Genomic DNA, 11,702 nt, shown 5'->3' on the forward strand with positions numbered 1-11,702 from the left:
AAGAGGGCCTTTAGTACCCTAAACAGGTCCCCCCCCTACCCTGAATGATGCCTCAAATATTTTATCTGCATAATATGGTCACATGTGTACCCTTTTCACCTTTCCAGGTTGAGAAGTATACCCTTTTGAGCAGGGGTGCGATTGCCTGAGGGAAGGGCTAAGAATATGAAGATGGACTAAATTATTCCGAGAATTAGGAAGAATACTTTAATTCAATTTCTATTCATAGTTTATTAAAAAGGACATGTCCTGCAGCAAAAACAGAATTGCACATGCTTCACAAGGTCTCAATTTAAATATAATTTTATAATTGAAATCATTCGCATAGACATTGCACACAAAAAACATCTAGCAGCACATATTGTAAGAAATTACATGAAATAATTCAATGTAAGCAATAATCATTGGATCTAAGAATAGTGTGATCTGCCTACGTATCGAACAACTAGGAAGATCAAGTAAACAGTTGGCTGAACAGAGAAAGAAAAGTCAGAAACCGCAAGAAATTAAACAACAAAAATGAAATAACAAGTACGTTATTACGAATGATACCGAATTTCGAGGAACAATCCATTCTCCTGGGGGTTTGAAATGTTGTATAGAATCCGTGTTCCACGTCAATGGCCTTTTGGCGTGGAAGGAGTGGGTTCGCGAGATAAGTCATTATGCAGTATGTACAATGATATGCTTAATCGTGACTTTGTTCAAGTTTAAGATAATGATAATGTAGCAAACAAATATGTACATTTCATTTCATTTCGTTTATTTTCATTTTAACGTTTTACTTTACAATGTAATGTTTGGTTTCAATTCATTTTTTTCAATTCAATTCATTTATTTTCTCTTTCAATCTTTTTACATTTACAATGATAGTTCAATATACATATTTACAAAATATAACATTTAAATCATTTTTTATAATACAATAATACCATGAAATCGAAAGGGAAGGAGACCAACTAAAAAGCAGAGCTTGTAGGGTGAAGGCCCCCTTTTATAAGTAAATTTTATGAATAAAAAATAAGATGGTTTGGTCCATCCGGGGGGGGCACTCAGTATATAATGTATAGTGGGTATGTGCCGCGGAGAGGACCCCCATTTTTACACTCAAATTTCCGTTCCAAGGCATAGCATTTTTATCCTGCCGCAATGATCTGCTAAAATTAGCTGCATTTTTGGTGAAAAGCGGCCGCAGAGCGCTGTCCGACCATCGCCTCTGCGCGAGCGCACCCGGCGCCCGTGCTATCTGCATGCACGTATGCCCGTTCCATAGGGATGCATACGCACTCACATGCAGGCGACCCGTTCCAAGGACCCCCGTTTTCACAAACATTTGTAGTTCCGAAGCCCGTTCCGAGGACCCTCCTTTTTACAATAAGCCCGCTCCAGAGCCCCCGTTTTTTGTCTCGCCCGCGGCACATACCCACCATTGGTCGAGTACCCCCCCCCCCCCCCCCCCCGGTCCATCTAGATATAAGCAATAAAACATACTGTACAGATCAGGTCCATCTTTTAATACTAAACAGATGCTCTCTTTCAGAATGTAACCTACCTTTCATAGGTGAAGCCAAAGTCGATTGGATGAAGTTCCGATCTGTAGAATCTAACGTGAAGTTTCGTACACAGTTCTCTGGCGAAAAAAAAAACAAAGTTTTAATGTGAATTTTGTCATGCTCAGAAAAGTCACACTCGTCAAAACATGTCATTTCAATATTAAAGTAATATGTTCTGGATCCCCCTTCGCCCCCAGTTTCCTAAATATTTCTGTTCACTTTGTGAACTGCTCAAGTCATGGCGAATTCAGAGCATTCAAAAATTTATAGGAACGAGAAAACCGTGGGTTACTAATGGCTAATAGACCCCTCCCCCCATTGCCATACTACCATCCACTCAGGAACACTGCTCGCATATGAACTTGCGGCCCTAAAGTCATTAAGTTCATTAAAACAGGAAAAATTAATTTCAAAATGGTCCCACATATGGGGCGTCGGAAGTATAACCTTGAACCTTGAAGAAGTACTCTCCGAAAAAGCGTACATGCTGTTCTGGAGAGGGATGTGCTGTGTTATGTGCTGCCAGTGCTTCAGGTGATGTGGTGATCCTGTGGTGGTATTCTTGGTGCACTATATACAGTGTTATAGGTGCAGTGTACGGGTGGTGCGTGTGTGTCCCTCTTCCAGCTTCTTAACGGGAAGGGGGGGCAACATTTTTTAATGATAGGCAATGTTGCCCCGGAAGGTGAGAGGTTGAAGTTACAGCCGCGTTTTGGAGCTAGAGTATACCAAATACGGAAGGCTCTTGGGAACATACTGTACATGTAGAAATTCACTCTACAAAAAGGCTGGGTGTACTTGAGGTGGTGTCCAGTGTGTTGTGAATGTTGTGGACGAGAATTGCTGCTTAGCTTAATCTGATGTGGCATGCTGATGTTAACAAAATTTGTGATGACTTTTGCAGAACATCTCACATTGGCTAAGAAGGTGTCTGTCTTGGAGAGTATCCCAGTGAAGAGTTGACAATATCGTGTTACGCTGGATTCTCTGCTCATGAAGGACAAACCTTAGCACCCTGACGCTGAATGTTCTCAATAATGTTTTCATCTTTCTGTATGTGAGGACTCCGTGCACATGACGCATACTCAAGCTTAGATCTGACAAGTTGCTTTTACGCAATGTCTCTCACTTTCAGGTCACATTTACCCAAGGCACGACGAACGATTCCAAGAGTACGAGCAGCTTTGGAGGATATCTTCTGTGCATTGGAGTTCCGACTCAGGTTGTCTGTGATGGTCACAACGAGGTATTTACAGGAGGGTGCCGTTTGAACAGGTTGGTCACTGATAGTTAAGTTGCAAGCCAAGGATTGTCGTATCAAAGAGATCACATGTGGGCACACTTCTTGACATTAAAGGACATATCCCACAGTTTTGCCCAATCCGATAATGTTTAAAGATCTGAGAATTGCGTGGCCACCTCTTGTCTCTACCTTGCGATACAACACACAGTTATCAGCAAAGAGTCTGATTGGTGATGAGATGAATTCACAGATGTTATTGATGTACATCAGGAATAATACCGGCGCAAGTACTGAGCCTTGCGGCACGCCTGAGAGAACACTGGCTCGCGGTGAGGATTTTCCATCATTATGAACTGACTGAGATCTGCCCGATAGGAAAGCTTTTATCTAACCTTGCGTTTGACCAGTAATGGATTGTTCATATACATGTTGGAGCTGATTAAGTGTGTCTATCTCTCTTGCTGCTATTTACCCACGGTTGAGAGAGGAATAATTTCTCTCCTATGGCCGGGGAACTGTTTATGGTGTTACACTATTATCAGCACCCCTTGGAAATCAGTTTGGTATGCTGAAATACAGATAATTGGCCCAAATAACCTTCATTCGGGAGCGAAAGCCTGTTTGGGGGTTGTAAAAGTTTTTTTTTTTAACAAAATCAACTCTATTTTGTAGAGAAAACCTTTTTTTTCTTTCTTTCTTTTTTTACATGTCAACTTTTTTTCTCACTTAAATCATTTCCATTGTGGAATGAAAAACTTTTAGTTGGTTTTTGGGGGGTTGGGTGATTGCTTGTTAGCAATCAGCACCACCTCTGTAAAAATCGTTCCCAGGCCTGTGCTCATTCCAAAGGTGATAAAATATAATATAATGATTCCACACCAATTTCCCTTGCGGATTTTCTTTTCGACTAACTGGTCTCTCTTCAAATCAATTACAAACAAGAATACACAATGTTTTTCGGTTTCACACAAAGTTCATTTTTGTTTATTCAGAGTAAATTCACCTATCGCGCCGTTGCTGGTATTGATAAGGACTGTTAAGGATGAGATACTCCTTTATTCAGAATGACAAATACAATTTAAACAGGGATGAAATGAGCATTCCATTTATTCATTCTTGGAATGAAAATGTTTTGATTTGGGGCCAGGGGTAGGGTGACCCACATCACCTTCATTGTGGAGGAGTTTGCATTATTTTTGCTGTAAATATGTGTGATTCAACAGAATAACAGACTTCCCATGCCTTTGTACTCACTGAAAATATACCCTGAAAAAATGGTTTTACCATTCATATGATAATACAAACTATTTGTCAACGATGGAACCATCCATTGAAAAAAAAAAACACCTGGTCCCTGGATATTCTTGTTCAAACCGAGAATTCAATTAAGATATGTTGTAAAGTACTGGTAATTTGGGAGTTGTACAGCTTTGAAATCACACATGTTGAGCACAACACGTGTTTAACGGGAGCATGCCCACATCATTAGCGATATTAACATTCAAATGCTCATCGCTTTCTTATTATTTGGGTTTTTTCAAACTTGCATTGATTTGTTTCTTTGATTTTCTATGTTCTCAAACAGGCTTACCTGTTCCCAGTGTTTCATTGTCCTTTAAATGATCTGTTTACGAACCAAATTTTCATTTGACAAAGTGCTAAATAATAGATAGACAAAGTGGAAATTAGACTATCTGGGCTTTAGACAAATAGCCCAAGTGAGGGTAGGACCAAGTAATGATCGAACCGAAAGGTAACAATAACTACTTTATAGTACATTGTGTGAGTTTAGCTATGATGATAGTAGATGATCTGAGAATTAGACCATCTGCTAGAAGACCAAGTGGGTTTAGCAATGATGACAGCAGATGATCTGAGAATGAGATCATCTGCCAGTAGGCCAAGTGGGTTTAGCCATGATGATGTTAGATGATCTGATAATTAGACCATCTGCTAGTAGGCCAAGTGGGTTTAGCCATGATGATAGTAGATGATCTGAGAATTAGACCATCTGCTAGAAGACCAAGTGGGTTTAGCAATGATGACAGCAGATGATCTGAGAATGAGATCATCTGCCAGTAGGCCAAGTGGGTTTAGCCATGATGATGGTAGATGATGTGAGAATTAGACCATCTGCTCTTAGACCAAGTGGGTGTAACAGTGATGATAGTGGATGATCTTGTCACGGTAGAAGTCACATTAACAAAACCAAATCAAAGCCAAGCACATCGTGATGGTATGTATGTGACTTGAAATAATTGTCCATGCATGTATTATCAGTAAGCTAGATTACTGCCATTATCTGCTGCATGGGGCCCCCCTCGTCTCGAACTAGGCCTCTACAGAGAATAAAAAACACATGTGCAGATGTGCCGATTTGTCATGTTTGTAGTCGACCTATATTCTAAAGGATCACCCCTTAAGAGATTTGCACTGGCTATCGTTATTTTTGTTATTATAAAGTTTTGTTTTTACAGGGTAGCCTCTTCATTGTCTAACACTTTTCTCCCGAGGGCCCTGTTACTTTTAAACACATACAAAAATCAAAGGACGGTTCGCCAACGAATATCTTTCAAGATGGGTTAACTTTATACAAAGAACTAATTTGCCGAGTCCCCCGTTATATTTCTGAGCTATTGCAAAGCAAAGTCCACAAGCACACCCACAACCTCGCAGTTCTAGTAATACTTTGCTTCTCAACACACCCACTTGTAAAGCAAAGATTACTTTAGGAGATCGTGCGTTCGTCTGCGGAGTGACAAAATTATAGTTATGAAATCAGGTCTTTTCGCTCAATAGAAACTTTTAAAGGGAAATCTAACCCAATTTAAAACTTGATCTTAGAGGAAAAAGAAAACTCATACAAGTTGATGGTGAAAGTCTGAAAACATCGGGAAAAAATAAGAAAATAATCTTTATACCCACGGAGACTTCAAATTGGCCGCATACGTGATGTCATAGTGATGTAAGGCAAGAACTACTCTTCCATGTACACCAATACAAAAATTAGAAAACATGTCTTTTTTTTCAAAAGGTTTTACTTCAAATTATATTTTTATTTCATGATCTCAATTTTAAAGCAGCCATAATACTTTCTTATTGCTTGTCCGATTTCTTTCAGACTTTCACCATTCTGTTATATTTATATTTTCTCCTTTCCAACACAACATTTTATGAGCGAGGTTGGACGTCTCTTTGTCGTTAATTTCCAAAAAAAGATGTTTCCTTCTTTTAACTTTCTTTTCCAAGCATTTCAGGAGATCTTACAGCGCTGAGGAATATATGAACATAGTTTTACGTTATAATTATAACATATAATCCAAACATTGGCGAAAAAAATCGGAGTAGTTCCATTTCAGATTTGTATTTTGAACAATAAAATATCGATTTTTTTTTTCATTATTATATAATGGCTTTAATGGGTTAGGAGTGAGTTTTCTTGCTGTGACTATTTATCCAATCAAAACCGACAGATAGCGTGAAAGATTTTGTCGAGCTGGAATCGGTTTCACCTGTGTGTAGGATCATTTATTCATATTTGTATTTTATTTTATATTCAATTTTATTCAATCAGTGTGGCCTTATCGGTTACACAAACTGTTGTCCTTGAGGGCCCTGAGATAGAAAAAAAATCAAAATGTACAATATTTACAAAGAATACATCAATCAAAATGGCATATGCTTGTACTATTACTAAAGAAACATATTGATGTAATAAACGTTAAAATACGATCAAATAAAAATCAAAATTAGATTGCAAAAAAGGGTTACTGTGAAGCTAAGACAAAAGGAAAAAGTTAAGGCAATTGGAAACCGCTAAATTCGATTTAACATGAAAAGGAGGGATGTTCAAGTGATTAAGAAATAGTTTGAGTGGAGATAAAATTATGTTGAAAATTATAATATACATCAACTACTCAATGTTGCATGCATCTCTTGCATGGCAAGGCTTATGATTTTTTATTCATTAAATAAGACATGGAATGAGTTAAGGGACATTGTCTGGCGTTGATCTTTCTTAAAGGATTGGTCCCACTGCACTTACGGATGCATAGAGGATGTAAAACGGAAGAGAATCTTGCCATCCGTTGGAAAACATTATGTATCCGTTGTGGGTTACACTTTGTAATTCCGAAGATTCGTTATTCCGAAATACCTTAATTGCCTATACCTCGATGTTCGTTAATCCGAAAACGAAAAAGAATTCTGTAAACCGAACTTTTGTGGCGTTATTCCGAGGGCTCTTAAGTCCGAAGGTTCGTCAGTCCGAAAACGAAATAAGGTTCGTTTTTCCGAAGGTTCGTTAGTCCGAAAAACGAAATGAGGTTCGTTATTCCGAAGGTTCGATAATCCGCAAACGAAATAAGGATCGTTGTTCCAAAGGTTCGTTAATCCGAAAACGAAATAAGGTTCGTTGTTCCGAAGGTTCGTTAATCCGAAAACAACATAAGGTTATTTATTCCGAAGGTTAGTTAATCCAAAAATGAAATAATCGGTGGCGAAGCGCCGGGGAAACCGGAAGGGTAAGCGTGGTAGAGAAAAACCATTGCTGTTCAATTGTATGAGGGTGAGGGCATATAAAAGAAGGGCAGCGGAGCAAAGTAGAGTAAAGAAGAGCAAAGCCTTTTTGAAGTGATTTCTGATTATGGTAAGATAATATATTTAGGCATTATTTTTCGCGAGGGAGTGTAACGAGCGAGCGGTTTGGAAAAAAATAAAAGCTGATGTTGTAAAACCCTTTTTTGGTCAATTTCTGTTAAAAGGACATCCTTGGGAGGTGTTGCGAGCGTGAATCGCAAGCTCCAACGTTTGGACATATGAATAAGACATGAAAGTAAAACTTTCTGAGCAGTTTTTGCAATCATTAAAAAGATGTGCATCTAACTGAAGAATTAATAAGAGCGCGAAGTACGAGCTGAAATATACTGACCAGAAAAGAAACCTGTTAAGGACTGCTTTTAATGACTCGTGAATAGGATACATTAAATAATGCGAGTGCAAAGCGCGAGCTAAAAAGATATTCCAGCCTGAAAACTGGACATTCTAAGCCGTTTTATGACCATATACGGTCAGTACCTTACTAAACAATAACTGATAACTATAACCAAAAAATGGGATATTCAAATCTAACATGTATACTTTAATCATTTCGAAATACCGGTGAATTTTTGTGTGTGGGGGTGCAAGTGCCCCCTAACCCCGCCCCCCCCCCCCCCCCCGCTTTCACTGCCCCTGTGGGAAGGGTTCATCTATCATTACCAGGGGCGTTTCCGTATGCGGAATTCTCTCGAAGGGATGATTATAGGCTTATGAGGCTGGTTCATGTTTATCTCTTATTGCTAGACCTGCAAATATGTATTTTATTATTGATTATATTTATCCGGTTTAAACATAAATAAATGTACACAATACAAAGGTACAAGTACAAAACTGAACATGTTTATGATAAGTACAATTAAAAAAAACAGACTTATGAATATGAAACAAATAAAATATAAATGCATTAAACGAGAAAACTATGATTAACCTATTAACGAAAACCAGTATAAGAGCAGAATTATCATCGTATATTAAAGTTATCAAATCAAATATCGATACGGGCGTGTTGATGCATTTTGAAATCATTTAGTCAAAGTTCAAAATGTCTACTAAAAGATCCATTCTTCATTAAATGTTTACCACTTATAAACCTAAAAAAAAAATCTCTGCGTGGGGGGTTGATTGTTTGGACCAGAATAGGGGTGATAAAGACCCCTTTTTTAGCCGGGGCGGGGCAAAAAAGCCATCCGCAGCCATCGTAGCCAGCTTTTCGGAATGAGGGGGGGGGCACACACTTATTTCACATTAAATTTATATGTGTATATATACAGATGTGGATCGAGCTTTCGCCAATAGGGGGGGAATTCATTCACATTTTCCCCGATCGGCTTTTATTTTCGGATTAACGAACCTTATTTCGTTTTCGGACTTACGAGCCTCATTTCGTTCCCGGACTAACGAACCTTCGGAATTACGAACCTCCATTCGTTTCCGGACTAACGAACCTTCGGAATTACGAAGCTCTGTTCGTTTTCGGACTAACGAACCTTTGGAATTACGAACCTTTTTTCGTTTTCGGACTGACGAACCTTCGGAATTACGGACTTTATTTCGTTTTCGGACTAACGAACCTTCATAATTACGAACTTTCGGAATAACGAATCTTCGGAATAACGAACCTTCGGAATATTCGAACCTTCGGAATAACGAAACGTCGGAATTACAAGTGTATGCGTCCGTTGTGTACTTATGTCCATCGAGTATCCGTCCACTGCGATTTCATTGTTCGCCCATTTTGTCCATTGTCTGGGGCGGATGAAAACGGATGGAGCCACCCCGAAATTTTGCTTGTCCGCTGTATCCGTTAAGAATACGTTTTGTGTCCGTCGGCCAGTGGGACCAGACCTCTAGATTATTCCACTCCGTGGTCCCGATGTATTAAAAAGTCCTCTTGCCACTATTATTATGTTTTGAGTTCCTTGATCATCAGACATAAGGGTGTATTCCTTCCACGATGAAAGGCGAATTCAAGAACATAGAAAATATATCTTCAAATGCCCTTCACGACAAGGAAAAATCAAAAGGTCTGTCGAAAATTAGTCAATCAAAGCATCAGTTTCGTCCTGGAATCTGGGCAAACGACATATTTTCAATTTTTCGTCAGCTCCAAAACTTAGGACGAAGTTGTGGTTTCTGTTCACCAATATCATCGAAAGTCACTTTCGAGCTGTTCTTTGTTATTTGACGGGCATTTTTAATGCATTTACTATATTTTTTTTTATCTGTCGCAAGCTCTCTCTTGACGAAACCACTTCCTGATTCGGTAACATTGCAAATAGCCAAAACGAATAACTCATTCAATAATTATTTCAATAGTTGACTGTACATTACAAACATTTGCGCCGTGATATCACCAAAACCATTTTAGTCAATTAAAAAAGTAAGAAGGGATTATCAAAATGAGTATCTGAATATGAGAACAAAATTTTGGAAACTATCAATAGCACACTCATGGCAATGCAATTTTTATCTATAAGTATTTACGCTGTGTAGATTAAGTATAAATAAGATATAACGTGATTCAAAGACACAAATGTTAAAGAGATATTGTTGCTGGATTTTTTTTTATATTCGTTCTGACAGAAGCAACATTATATAACTTACCTTCTGCAAATGCATATGGGAGCAATAGAATATGACAAACAATCCCGATAAATGAAAGTCTGGCCATTTCTTTTCATCAAATCCCGTCTAAACTTCAATTGAGTTGATCCATTAACGGGGATAATGTTCAGCAAAAATGAAATCGTTCGTTTTCATATGTCAATAAACATTGAGTAAAGACTTGCAATGTGCCTCAAGAGCGCATGTCAGAGCCTGCTGAAAAAGAGGTTAACCGAGCGAAACGGGGTGGATCTTTAGAAACGAAGAATACGTTATCACACATGAACGAAGTTCGAATATTACAGTTCACACAACATTTGGGTTATTCTCTTTCGTCTTTGTATTTTCCAAGGCTTGTACGCTGGGTTGTCTTTTCCTACATGTTTTAATGCTTACTTTATAGATTTCTTATTCACAGGCCTATTCCCAATGTGCTTCCGCTTTTTTTTTGCTTGATCCTTTTTGTGTTATTTTTTTATTCATTTTGTTGATTGTAATGATTTTTCTGTATGTTGTATAAAGTAGCAATCAAAATCCAGAAAGGAAGGGTGATAAACCAAAAGAAGGCCAATGACGAACAAGAACGACGAAACCAGAGAAAATAGGATGACGAAGAAGATCGGAGGAGATAGGGTGACGAAGCCAGAGAAAAGAGAGTGACGAAAATGAACGTAGGGTGGTGGAACAAGAGAAAATATTATGACTATATTATAACAAGACAGTCGAAAGAAGGAAGACGAAATCAGAGCAAATAGGATAATGCGAAAACAGTAAAAGGAAGGGTGGTTAAACCAGAGAAGATATGGGTGACAAATAAGACATTGAAAGTAAGGTTAACAAAAACGGAATTTACGGTTATAAAGAAGACAGCAGAAGATAGGGTGATGAAACTATAAGAAAATTGGATGACGAACAAGACAACAGAATGTACAGTGACGAAACAAGAGAAAATGTGGTGACGAAAAGGACAACAAAAGGTAGAGTGACATAACAAGAGAACATGTAACGGAAGACTCGAGCGAAATTGCCGGTGGCCGCCTAATCACCTCGCCTGCCCACGATATAAGAAACGACACACACACACACGTAAATTATGACTTCAGACGAAAAGTAAATAATGTTGCAAATAAAGTTTATTTCCAAGGTCAACTTCTAACTCGTGACGACAGTGGCTAAAACACATACCGGCTGGGCAACTGTTGGCCTTTTTCAGCCCCGAATCGACCAGGGTTACATGACGATAATAGCCTCCAACATAACTGAATTCAACATAACTACTTTGCCAAAGGATCCCTTCTTTACTTCATGCGTCCCAAAAATGGCGCCAATTGGTGAAAGAATCGTTCCTAAAACGGCCTATCACTGCGACGCAATGTCAAATTTATCAACATCATCCTTCCCACATATTAAACAAGTGAATTAGCAGATTTTTCATCCAGATTTGATTTATTCGCTCGTCATTGTTCTTCCCGCTTACGTAGCTCTCTCATGCACTCCCCCCCCCCCCCCTCCCCTCTTTCTCTCTCTCTTCTGATCTGTTCAAACTCTTTGACATTCTCTTATACGATTACTGCCCCCACAAAAGCTTAACGTCTTTTTTTTTTTGCATTATTACTCAAATTCATCCTCTCCTTAAAACTTCTGTCCTTTTATGTACTGTATGCACGTGTACATGTACATCTTCATATAAATGTTTGTGTTTT

The 11,702-nt window shown here is 38.6% G+C and overlaps 1 protein-coding gene across 1 annotated transcript in view; it reads right to left on the reverse strand.

The window, feature by feature from the left end:
• The window catches only part of LOC129267080 (uncharacterized), a 35,334-nt gene extending 25,193 nt beyond the window's left edge, over positions 1-10,141 (reverse strand). Inside the window, exons 1-2 of the mRNA XM_064103708.1 lie at positions 10,000-10,141; positions 1,553-1,630 (exon numbers count right to left, since the gene is read on the reverse strand). Of these exons, the coding sequence (XP_063959778.1) occupies positions 1,553-1,630; positions 10,000-10,066 (145 nt within the window). The 5' untranslated portion in view covers positions 10,067-10,141. The remainder of the gene's footprint in view (positions 1-1,552; positions 1,631-9,999) is intronic.
• Positions 10,142-11,702: the final 1,561 nt, after the last annotated feature.

This window comes from Lytechinus pictus, chromosome 8, assembly GCF_037042905.1.
Source record: "Lytechinus pictus isolate F3 Inbred chromosome 8, Lp3.0, whole genome shotgun sequence".
Taxonomy (NCBI): Eukaryota; Metazoa; Echinodermata; class Echinoidea; order Temnopleuroida; family Toxopneustidae; genus Lytechinus; species Lytechinus pictus.